Source organism: Dipodomys ordii, unplaced genomic scaffold (genome assembly GCF_000151885.1).
Source record: "Dipodomys ordii isolate 6190 unplaced genomic scaffold, Dord_2.0 Scaffold43, whole genome shotgun sequence".
NCBI lineage: Eukaryota > Metazoa > Chordata > Mammalia > Rodentia > Heteromyidae > Dipodomys > Dipodomys ordii.
In genome coordinates, this window is record NW_012267259.1 from 7196881 (window position 1) to 7210483 (window position 13603).

Genomic DNA, 13603 nt, shown 5'->3' on the forward strand with positions numbered 1-13603 from the left:
CCTAAGGCTAATGCTCTACCAGTTGAGCCACATCTCCATTTCTTGATTTTTGTTGGTTAATTGGAAATGAGAGTCTTATGAGGGACTTTTCTGCCTGGGGTAGCCTCAAACCACCATCTTCAGATCTCAGCCACCTGAGTAGCTAGGATTACAGGTGTGAGCCAATAGCACTTGGCTGGATAATAATTTTTAAACAAGAGTTTTATTTTGTTTGGCAGTATATTCAAAATTTCACTGTCAGTAGTGTTTACTGACAATTTTTTAAAGAAATATTATTTATTTTCAGACATTCAATTTTGCAGTGATAAGTTCTGTTTAAGAAAGGGATAATGGATATAAACAACCAAATTTTGTGCCCACAGTGATACAACCTTAAATCTACTGACAGCTTTAGGTTCTTTTATATCATGGCATACTTTATTTCTATTCATTAATAACATGGTAAAAGTCAGGTTATATTTCTTGTGCATCTCTTTATTTTTAGCTGAGTTTTGAGCTTGCATCTATTTAGTAGGAGTTTCATAAACAATTCAAACATCTTAAAATATGTCAGCTTATATTAGGTTCTTTGCAATTTTATTTCTCTGAAATGGTGGATTTAAGTTACATTAAACTGAGAAATAGGAAATAAACATTGTTAAATTATCTCAGGATTCACTTACATTAACCAAAAGTTTACTACTGTGCTATTCCACGATCCCTAGCAAAACATCTAACTTAACATGAAGCATATATGTTAAGTCACTGAATGTTAAGTCACTGAATGTTAAGTCACTGAATGTTAAGTCACTGAATGTTAAGCATATATGTTAAGTCACTCAGTCCTTTAAAATTTTGTTTGTTAGAACTTATGAGCCCTTCTTTTTAAATTGGCTGCTTACTTTGATGTGTTGAAGCTCAAAAGGCAGGGATTTTTTGTTTGTTTGGTTTGTTTACAATGCTTGGAACAGTGGTTGGTTTGTAAAAGGAGTTCAATAAATATTTTTTAAGCAAATATGTCTATAAGTACATCCTCTTTATGCTTTTAGTATTAATGTATTAATAACTAGGTACTGAGATTTAGGGGGAAAATAAATCCCTGCCCTCAAGAAGTCTATGCCTTCTAGAGGAAATCCAAAGGAATACAATATTTTAATTGTTTATTTGCTTTGCTACTAGACTGAGTGTTTCATGAGTAGAACTTTGTCTCATCTTCGTGTATTTATGTGGTTTCCCAACATCTGGTACTGATATTAAACACTTATTTATAGTTAATTTAATGAAATAGGAAATTTAATAGCTTTTACATACCTAATTCAAGTTAACATTTCTGTTATAAATTTGATAATACTGGATAATGTTTACTCAAAACTAAACTTTCTTCATTTTATCACCCTCTTATTCTAATATCCTTTCAGAATGAAGACTAATATCATATAGAATTAACATAGCCTTCCCAGGGATTTAAAAAAAAAAGAAACTTACAGAAAATATTCAACTGTTTTAAACCAGTAAAGAAATGTTCTCAACATTCTGGTGGCATAAAAGCCAATATCTGAGGATTATCAGCTTTAGCACCTTCTTCATGAGGAGATGTACAGTTTTTAAGTTATATTAACTGCATCAGTAATTAATTATGATGAAAGAAATTAAAAATAAAATCATTTCATGGGATACAGAAGTATTTGGAATTACATTGCAAGATTATTTTATACAATGTAATTCTTATATTTTATGAGATACAATTAAAGAAATTTTTCTCATAAGCATAACATTGTAAAATTACATTTTTTTAGGTAAAATTGAGTAATTGTGTTCAGTACAGATTTCATCATACATACATTATAATGTGCCTTGATCATTACTCTTAAGGGATAGAAAACAAGTCCATTAAAATAAAATTCAGATGTGTGAAGGAGCTGCTTCTTGGAATTTTTGTAGTTTAAATTTTCTTTTTGCTATTGTTCTTTGACTTGTTTTAGTTCTACTGTTTCCCTTGCACGTGCCTGATTGACGTTATGATGCACTGGTGTGGAAATTATGAAAAAGTTGTTTTCACACAGCTGTCCTATAATCACAAAAGAACTTGACTGCATGAAAAGCAAACATATCATTCAGCAGACAATGTTGAATCTGTTCAAGAGCCCAAACCTATTGCTCTTCAATGACAGAAGAAAAGAGAGGGATTAATTTGAAGATGCTTGTGCATGACATATGCTAATTTCTCCCTAGGAAGGAAGTGTCACATGGTGACCTCTAAATCTTAACATTGACCTCCAGTTGTAGAATGTGTGTGCCATAAGGTCCTTTTGCTTTTTCATATGATAATTGAAGCATTTTCCTGGCAACACAACTTTTTTGTGAGGGGAGGGTTTGGCTCAGCTTTTCTTTTTTTTTTTTTTGTCTTTTCTTTTTTGGTACTGGGGATCGAACCCAGGACGTTGCACTTGCTAGGCAAGCGCTTTGCTGCTGAGCTACATCCTAGCCCAGCTTTTCTATAAGAATTATAAAATTCAAAATAGTTGCTTTTAGTATATTCAGAATTTATGTCATAAAAGTATTTTTTAAACTTCAGTGAGTGAAGCTATATGAAAATTCTTCTAACAGCATTCAAACATAATATGCAGCATTTTTCTTTATACATTAGTATGTTTCACATTGAATTCTTATGCAATGAGTATGGGAAATGGAAAGATCACTGAATATTTTTTAGAGATATTTCAAAATCATCTATTCAGGTTAGGTAATAAATGATTAGAAAATGTAATCAATAATCTGAAGACCAGCACAAGCATCTTAACTATGAGAAACAGTTTTAAAAATTACATTTTGCCAATTCTGAATATTTTTGTCATTTTTATTTTACTTTTTATTATTTTAGAGCTATACTTTGCAGTTTTTGACACATTATTTATCTATACTATTTTTTAGATTTTGACTTGAAGAGGAAGTTAAACTACCCTGTGGTTACTATTTAATAAATTACATCATTCCATGCTGTAGTTTTAATAAACATGCCCTTCTGATTTTTAGTTTATGTTCACTATGTTTTGCTGATTTTGTTTTCATTCTCCACTAATATAGAACTTTTTTTCCAGAAAGCACTGTACCTCAATTTTCTCCTCTTTATTTCTTCTATTTTCCTCTGCAAGTCGCTGCACCTGTCGTTTCCGCTCGGCCTGATGCTGATCGCTCTGGCTCTGACTCTGCTTCCACTCCTGCTTTACATACCTGTTTCTTAGTCAATGAAGGTATTCTCTCTCAACTTTCTAATGTCTTCCTTTCAATCTATACTTTACTCCAACAGATTCTCTTCTTTTTATCTGATTTATACATTCATCTGTTTTGTTATTTATGAGATCCTAAAGTTCCCATTTTATAACTTTATTTGCTTATGTCATTGACAAAAACCTATTATAAAAATGTGATGTTACTCCTGGCTGGCATAAGCCATGTTGTCTACCATCTAGAATGCTGCTGTAGTAGTGCAAAGATGCTAATCCTTTGTGTGATGTCAATGTTAAATGGCAGACTGAATTTTGTGGTCCTATTTCCCACGTGATCTGTGGTATTGTTGCTTATGAATTTATTTTGTATGTATAATAGTCTGTAACAGACAAACTTTTGTCTTTACAAAGATGTATGCTATGATTAGATGGAGATATGTTATAATGGAGTCTCTTAATTTCCATTCTCATTTGAAAAGTCTTCAGATTGATTATAGGCTGATAGGAATTTGCCTATCCTTCTACTAGTTCCAATGCAGACTGATGCAAAATTTTAGAATTTAAATCTTTACATTTAGTTGAGCTATCGCATTATTCTTACAAAGTTACAAAGTGGAAAGTAATTTTTGGACCACTGAAAATGTTACTGAAATCTTTAGACATTGGTTTCCCATGGCTTGTCTAGTATTATGTATTATTTATAACTCCTGGAGCTTTAATGGAGGTTGTGAGTTACGTTTTGTATCCAGTCTCCATATGACTAGTTTATATGATACACAAAGGAGGAAACTTAAAAAGTTTCTAAAATCTAAACTTTAGAATGATTCTGACCCTTCAGAATATCACAAGTCTGTCGATGAAGTTTAGAACCCGTGTTGCAAGTTGTACTCCTTTACAAAGAAATTATGTGGAAACTTAAAAGTCTAATTTCCTTTCTTGTTTAGTTACTTTTCATAGAATTGTTCTAAAATTTCTTTGTTAAGAGTGGATTTTAGGAAAAATAATTAGAGTATTTGTTAAGTTATTGTGAAAAATAGTTATCTGTTAATTTCCAGGTAAGCTGTTAGATTTGGGGCTTTAAAGAGAGTCATCACAAAGTTCAAATTTAGTTCATAGATGCCTTTGAAATATATATATACATGTGAAACATTAAAATGTATTAAGGATTACTGGGTAATAATGTTATATGTATATATGTATACATATATATAAGTATCTGTGTATAACATAACTATATCCTTGTGTTGTAACTTATAACAATGTGTATGAATATATATGTACATATATTCTTGTGCTGTGAGTTATAATCTAAAATGTGTGTGCACCTATCAACTTAGTGTGATTACATATTATCAGTTGATGCAAATTTCCTCACTGAATGGATGAGTCTTTAAGTAGGTGACTTGACGATTTCTCTCATTAGCAGTCCGCTGATCAATTTGAGTTTTATTATACTTTTTGTCATTATTTTAGTAAAGTAATTTAGTAAATGTAATTTAGATCATTTCAGAGCATTGACTTGCTAAAATCCTGTGTTCACAGATAACTCACCTTTAAGTGACTGAGGGCATATTTTTTAATCCATTCTTGATTATTTATTTTTAGATATTATCCTCAGGAGAAAATGGTAATGATTGTATACTAATAATGCCCTGCTGTGTAATTTTGGAAGAATGAGTCTCACTTATAGTATTTATGAAGGTATTTTAGATCATTTTAAAAATAAGATTGAAATGACTGAGAATGCCTTCATATTAGTACTTTTACATATTATAGTGTAAACTGTCTTTTTCATATAATCATTCTATATGTGAATAAGAAGTTTGGAAAATGTAAGTTTCAGTACTCTAAATCAGAATTTTTAAGAGTGTAAATTTTGTTTGGTCAGATTTTTATTTTGTAGAATATCTGGATTCATATTTACTCTCAAATTGGTATATGTTACTTATTTGGATTATGATTGTGATTAAATATCAGACTCAATTTGTAAGAAAAGGAATAACTTCCATAATTGAAGACCCTCAAATGAGAAGGGAAGATATTTCTCTTGGATGATAAAAAGGCAACAGATAGTTAGCCATGCTTTAGTGATACAAACTGTCTTGGAATATCTTTTAACTGATAATATTTTCACATCTATAGCTCTTATGTGTATTTGTTCATATCCTCTTCTATCCCCTAATATATGTTTTACTTCACAACATTTGTTTAGAAATGTATTTCCTTTGGGAATTAGGTTGTACTTTGTGTAGAAATTTGTTTTAAGATGCTGAGAATTTTTTTTAACTTTAAAGTTTTAATGTTTTTGGGGTTTGAGCACAGTGCTTCTCCTTGCTAGGCAAGCACCACACCACTTGAAGTACAACCTCAACCCAAGAGATACATGATGAAATACATTGGATATAAATTGTTTGTGCAAAACATCTAAGTGTAAAATCATTCAAAGTATGTTTGTGTTATCACATTTTGACAGGATGGAGTCAGTTAGCTGCTATGCATTGTGTAATGTTACCAGACCTGCTGGGACTGGATAAATTTAGGCCTCCACTTCTGGAGATGCTGGCTCGAAGGTGGCAAGATCGATGCTTGGAGGTAATGTCAAGGTGATGAGGATAGATAATAAAAATATTACAAAGGCTCATTCAAGCTGGGTGCCAGTGGCTCATGCCTGTAATCCTAATTACTCAGAAGGCTGAGATCTGTGGATCACAGTTCTGATGTTAATTTCAACAAAAATAGTGTTCATTCATATGTCTTACTACCTGTTCACCATGTGACAGAAAATATGAATTCAAGATTTCTATTCATTGTTCTTTTCAGTATATATCCTAAGCAGTAATATTCTTGCTCTCTATTCCTTTACATTTTTCTTTTAACCCAGTTAATAGTTGATAAATGTTTCATATTCTTTGTAGAATTGTGTCTTAATTGTTGAGTTTATGCAAATTATACAGCCATATGCACAAATGCATATAACTGCATCCTCAAGATCATACATTCAATACCATTACATCAGTCAAATTACAAGGCCGTAGTCATAGTCCAATGGAAGGTACTGTATTATAATAAAATGAGAAAATCTTTGGAATTAGAGGACAGCTGAATTTGACTATCAGTTGTTAACTTTGTGACCCTGGGAAATTTACTTACCCTACTTGAAGCTCATTTGTAAAGTGGGGATAATAATATAGTCCTCATGGGATTGCTGTCAGGATCAAATGAGATAGTGCAAGTAAAACAGAAGTACAGAGCCTGACACGTGATAGAATTTCAGTAATTGTGCCCAGTATTTGGGCTGTATTAGATATTGCTTAGAATAGCTAGAACTTGGAAATGTATTAACTGAGATTTTCCTTACTATTTTGATTTGTACAGCTGAAGCTGTTTATATCATTTAAAGTTTTTAAGTTTTCCAATATAAAGGTGGTCACATATCACTTAATGATGTGGATATATTCTGAGAAATACATTGTAGGTAATTTTGCTTTGTGAACGTAATAGAGTGTATTTATACAAACTTAAACTAAGCTGGCCATACTGCCACATGGTGATACAATATTATGACTGTCATGTATGTGGTCTATTGTCGACTGAAATGTGGTTAAAATACTTTTTAGTGATGATCTTTGATTATGTGTGAAGTGCCACCAGCCAATTTCTTCAGTATGCAATTTATTATTTGGTTGGTATTTCTCATGTAAATAAATATGGTTTCTAAGCCATGTGCCAGTGGCTCACACCTATAATCCTAGCTACTCAGGAGGCTGAGATCTGAGGATTGCAGTTCACAGACAGCCTGAGCAAGAAAGTCTGTGAAATTCTCATCTCCAATTAGCCACCAAGAAAAAAAATAAAGAAAAGAAAAGGCTGGAAGTGGAACCATGGCTCAAGTGGTAGAGTGCTAGGCCTTGAGCACAAAAGCTCAGGACTAGCCCAGGCCCTGAGTTTAAGCCTCAGAACTAGCTATATATAAATATACACCTGTGAGCACACACAATACGTGCGCGTGCGCGCATGCGCACACACACACACACACACACACACACACACACACACACACATTGTTCTATATGGGTTCTGTGTTCTAGCTTTGTTTCATTATGGAACTTCCTAATTACAGACAGCAGCTGGTGTGCTTTCTCATTTTTGTGATCTTCTTAGGTTAGAGAAGCTGCACAGGCTCTGCTTCTGGCCGAGCTGAGAAGAATTGAGCAAGCAGGACGAAAGGAAGCCATCGATGCCTGGGCTCCTTATTTACCTCAATATATGGACCATGTCATATCACGTAAGAGTTCTCATTCTTTTATACATAGCTTTACAGGCTGAAAGACTATCAAATTCACAAATATGCATGGGTCCTATATTACCATTTACCTTTAACATAAATGACCTTCAAATCTGTATTTCATATTCTGAATCTCTATAGTTTAGAGTTTGGTAATTTTTTTGAAAATAGCAAAAGTTATCTAAAATCAAAATATTCACCACTTACTAACACACCCCATATAAAACATTTCTTATAAAATTAATTCCCAATTAAAAATCTTGCCTTATTTAACATTGTTAAACAGTTTTCTCTGCCTGTTGAATTTATGGGTGTTAACTTGGTCCATATTAATCTGGTGATATGCAAGTATAAATATTAGTCAAGATCCATTGCAGGTTGAGGGTGGAATTGTGAAATCTTAAAAACAAAGATCTAGTATAGTTAGGCCAGTATACTATTGAAGAAAGAGGATATTAATAAGGGTTTTGACAGATAGGTCTTTCAAAAGAAAAAGGTTGAAAGTTTGGAGTATTTTTTCAAATTAAACCTTTGTGATCATGCTGTACTTTGTTTAATGTACATTGTTGTAATTTTTTCTTCTCATGAAAGATGATTATCCCCAATTCAAAATTTTGATTCATTATTTTTCTATGAAAGTTTACAATTAAATATATTCTAATAATGTTAATTATATAATAAATTAGTTTCAGTTATTAAAATGAAATCTCAATGAGACTTGGAAAAATACTTTTATGAAAGTTGATCTGGATTTTAAGCGGATATATCCCAAATGACAGTTTACCAATGCCAGTTATTCTTGGTAATGAAATACTCATCCAAAGGTCATGCTTACTAAATATGTCAAGATAGATAATGCTTGATTGTGCAGGAAGGAAAATGAAGACAAAATTCATAAAAGGTTGGAGCTGTAATAGCTGGTCTAAATATCAGTGGCTTGCAAAGGTGACAGTAGTAAATGTTTAATTAGGCCTGTTTCCTTCAGCACTTAAGGTTTCTTACACTCAGTTTTGTTAGAGGTAAAAATGGAGATTATAGTAGGACTTTGTAGGATTCTAATAAGTATGGAATAAGTTCATTTTTGTTAAGTGAACAGAGTGCCTAGCCCATAGTAAGCAACTGTTTATTTCTTAAGAAAATACTGTAAAACATTGAACAGTTACAATTCTACTTAAAATTCTTACCTGTCTGAGTATCACAATATTCACTTATTCAATATAGATTTTTCATTTGCTTATGGGAAATTCCCATTCTAATAAAAGGAAAATAAGTATTTAAAAAACTCTAGATATTTAGATTCTATAAAGTGTTAGGCTTAAAAAATTTTTAGAAATATTTAAAAAAGAAATTTCTGGAATATAAAATGTAAAAATTAATAAAGTTATACTTCTGAATATTTGAATAATCAGTCTGGAACATATTTTTGTTCCTAACTTGTGAGCTTTAACTTCATATTTCAGAAAGTGTAGTTCAATGATCAGCTTATCATAAACCTTATTGAATGAAAGAATAAGTTAAATACAAAGTATGAGTGTGGTAACACAGAGTTCATTGAAGATAAAACTACACAATAGCCCATTACTAAAGATATATATTATAGAAATAATGAGCCAGGTACTTTAAATGCACTTGAATAATTATAGTTACCTAAGAGGCTGAGATTTGGAGGATCAAAGTTTGAAGCCAACCCAGGCTTAGAAAAGCACATGAAACTCCATCTCCAAAAATCACCAATTAAAAACAGGCTGGAAGCATGGCTTATTGGTAGTTCTAGCAAGAAAAGCAAGCTGAGCAAGTATGATCCCAAGCTCAAATCTCAGTATCTCAAAATAGGAAAAATAAAAGAAGAAACATTCAGAGATATCTTCAAGACATCTCCATTTAGAAGGTGTAAAGTGGTGGGGAATGATTAAGGGGAAATAAATAGGTGAGGAGCTATCCTAAAAGGTGATATGGACCCAGACATAAATGTAGGTAAGGTATAATCAGAGACAATTTCTAGGTTTTGATTACTATTTGCATTTAAAAGATTAAGAGAAACCGCAAAGATTAGCACAGTATTGTATTCTTGACTGTTCATAAGAGGGGTACTCTACCCTGTTCCTGGAAAGGAGAGAATGATTCAGCCCAAAGATTAGCACAGTATTGTATTCTTGACTGTTCATAAGAGGGGTACTCTGCCCTGTTCCTGGAAAGGAGGGAATGGTTCAGCCCAAGATAAAGGCATAGCAGAGCCACAAGTACTCCCTGAAGCAGTGACAGAAATGCATGTGCTGCCAGATGAAAGATCTGTTAGTAGGTTCAAAGAGGATATAAAGTATGCCTAAAATGATAAGCACTACTATTAATTGTATGTGTCTTTCTACCAGACTTGTGCCAAGTATTTGGTCTTGGTTTGTATATTGCATTTTGTTGTTAACAGTAATCTTGTAGGTGGTGTTGTTCTTCCCACTGCCACTATCCCTACTTTATTCTCTCCCATAAGAGTTAACTGAGGCTAAGAGGAATTTTAAAAAATCCTCTGAAGGTCCCTCAGATACTTAGATGACTATCAGACTCCAAAGCTCATTCTTTTAACCACTGTTTATTCTGCCACTTATTCCAAACATCATTAGATTGTTAAATAGGAGGTGGGATAGATGTTGAAAAATAAATAGGTATTTGGTAAACTAATACTGCTTTCATTGTTTTGTGTTTTCACAAAATGGACTAGAAAATAACTCCCACAGTTATTCTTTGATGATTCTCATATTTAAATATTTAAATAAGTATGAATTACTTTGTTCCTAGGTCAAATGTAAACCTTTCCATTTATGTAATTAAGTCCTGTTTTCTTACAGTATTTGTGAATTTATAAATTAGCTGAATGTTGGATTAGTTAAATTTTAAGATTGCCACTCATAGTAATTGTATATTCAGTGAAAGGATAAACAAACATGCAAACGGAAACATTCTACATTAACAGCTTTTGATATAATGTTACTTGATTCTGGAACTTTTATATTGACTGTTAAATGACTTTTAGTTTGCTTTCTTGGAGCCTTCTATTTTAATAAAGGGATGTCAAGCTAAAGGAATAGGGATTTTGAATGTATTAAAGAGAAGAAAGCAAAGAACAAATGAGGAATGACTACATAGGGCTGTTGAACAGATTTGCTGTCCGAAGGGATCAAAAGGTTATGGAGCCAGCTGGTGGACAGCCCACACCTGCCACCTACATCCTTGTAGTGAAATTGCCTCTGCCATTGTCATTAATATTTGAAGAGATGATCATTATCACAAGTTGTATTATAAAATGTTGTTTTATAAACATGTGCTTTTTAACATGGAGATCTTAATCACTAAAATAAGCAAATTATTAAGCAATGTATCTGTTGAATTTACCAATTATCAACTTATTTTAACTATTCTAAGCATTTCAAAATACATAATAATTAAGCAATATTAGCAGCACTTATTACTGAGCTTTGTCTAAGAAGTGCCTTATTAAATATTTGAAGGTTAGAAAATGCTGTTTCCTAAAATGAAGTCATTTTGTACCAAATAGGGATTGATATTATTTTCTGAAATGGCTTTATTTCAGACAAAAGCATTTTCTTGGCTTTGATAGCCTTCATTTTCTAGTTCTAGAGTCAATGGTTTTAAGTGGGTAGTAACTTTGAGTTCACAGTCAGCAAGTGATTAAGTGGGAACTAAAATGACAACACCAGTCAACTGGCCATTTTGACAGGATCCTTGGCTTTTTTTTTAGGTATATTGTGCAATTAAAGAGTCTTTTGCAGGTTTGAAGATTAAGGAAAGTAATAGATCAATGCAAACTGCATTTTCAGGACACCTGAAACCATTGAATAGAAACTTTGCATAGCATTGAGCATAACACAAGTAGTCGGCCACTAGTCCCTTTCTTACCTCTTTCTGGTTTCTTTAGCTTTATTTCCCTATTGCTGCTGCCTTAGAATTTACTTTAATTTATATTACTCAGGGATTTGACAGTGGATTCCATATCACTGGGAAGAAAAAAATGGAGCAATAGTCTGCCTTAACTGAAAGCCACAGGTTTTTATCAGAAACAAGTTTTCAACTATTGAGTCACATGAGAAATTTTCTCCAGGTACTAGAGATCTGTCCTTAAGCCAGTTATGAATCACCATTTTATCCTTTACAAATATCACAACTATGTAAACTTTTTTTCTTTTGTCAGTCATGGGGCTTGAACTCTGGGCCTAGGCGCTGTCCCTCAGCTCTTCAGCTCAAGGCTAGTGCTCTACGACTTGTGCGACAGCACCACTTCTGGCTTTTTTCTGCTTATGTGGTGCTGAGGAATTGAACCCAGGGCCTCATGCATACGAGGCACGCACTGTACCACTGAGCCATCTTCCCAGCCCATATGTAAACTTTTGATGCAAATTATAAATAGAAAATCTAAGGATAAGTCCACTGTGATACTATTTGAATGAAACAACTCAAATTATAAGTACTGCATACATTCTTTTTTCTTTTTGTAAAAAATTTTTATTAGCATTTATTAATTGCACAAAGGAGTTTTATGTGGTATTTTCATACATGCATATAATATACATTGATCAAATTCTATCCCTTTGTTAATACGTTTTTTATTATAAAAATAGTGTACAGAAGAGGAAGTAACAATGCTCAATAGGAAATGTACTCATTACCTTACTGCATACATTCTTTAATGCTAATTTACAGAGCTATTATAAATCTTTCCTAAGTCATCACTCTAGCATGTAACTGTACATACATGTGTTTCAGAACCCTTTAAAATTTTGCCAGGCGCTGGTGGCTCATGCCTGTAATCCTAGCTACTCAGGAGGCTGAGATCTGAGGATGGCAGTTCAAAGCCAGCCTGGGCATCAAAGTCTGTGAAACTGTTATCTCCAATTAACCACCAGACAAACGGAAGTGGCTCAAGCGGTAGAGCACTTTTCTTGCCCTGAAGAGCTGAGACATAGTGCCCAGGCCCAGAATTCAAGCCCCATAACCAACAAAATAATAACTAATAATAATAATAATAAACACTTCAAAATGATTATTTGTGCCAAATAGGGATTAATATTATTTTCTGAAATTTGTAGTACAATTTGGATATAGCTAAACATTATGAATTGCCTGAGATTTATTTTGAAGTCAAGATGTTTTGTAAAATGCTGTGGGATATATTTTTTTATTTATGACACACTACATGTAGCATGTTGATAATTGACTTTTTTATGAGGTCAAGCACCTAGTTTGTGAAATATATTCACACTTGCCCTTCATTCCAGTCAGTGACTTCGCTGAGGTAAATGCTGATGGTTCCTCATTTCCTTTGGCCTGTGATGCAGAGTGACCTTAAGGGGCATGAGGTCACAAGTGTAATTATTTCTTGTACATTGTATTCTGCTTTCTCAAAGTGGCTCATCTCCTCTTTTAGTTTCAGAAACATTAAACACATAAAAGTCACTACTATCATATAAATCAAAATCTCTTCTAAAGAGAGTACTGTTGCAATTTTATACAGTTATGGCCAATGTTGTATTAATTTGCAAATTTATCATCTTAGATATTGATAAAGGATATGTAACACATCGTGTTTAATACATATTGATGTCATCAGAACACACCATCCTTTGTTCTTATCGAGTCCCTGCCTTTTTAGCTTCCTTTTGTGTTAAGGTTACTAAGGTTAGGCTTGTCTTTCTCCCCCTTGGAAACAGAATACAATTTCTTTGTTCAGTGAAAGACAGTCCTGGTAATACTTTGGTTTTGATTTTTCAACAAGCCAGACTGTATTACCTTTAAAACCTGGAATTGAAGTCACTTTTCTGATGGTTGTAGTGTTCATTTGGAACACAAGTATGGATGGACCAACAATATATAAGAAGGTAAGATGGAACTGTATATTGTAGAGGTAGTGAAAAGTATATCATAGCTGGTAAAAATAATTTAAATGTTAATGTAGGCAGATGTCATCAATTTGTGGTGGAAAGAAGATGGTGGAAAAGCTAAGGAATGGGCTTGATAAATGTGTTTTAAGCAAATTTCTTCCTACCTCTCAAAGACCTTAAACTATTCAATCAGCGTTCCTTCTTTTCCTCATTCCCTCCCTCCC

General features: G+C 33.0%; 1 protein-coding gene across 3 annotated transcripts in view; it reads left to right on the forward strand.

The window, feature by feature from the left end:
• The window catches only part of Wdr7 (WD repeat domain 7), a 295434-nt gene that overhangs the window by 93512 nt on the left and 188319 nt on the right, over positions 1 to 13603 (forward strand). For all 3 annotated transcript variants that reach the window (XM_013019010.1, XM_013019012.1, XM_013019011.1), the window contains exons 17-18: positions 5680 to 5798; positions 7368 to 7491. In XM_013019010.1, the coding sequence (XP_012874464.1) occupies positions 5680 to 5798; positions 7368 to 7491 (243 nt within the window). The remainder of the gene's footprint in view (positions 1 to 5679; positions 5799 to 7367; positions 7492 to 13603) is intronic.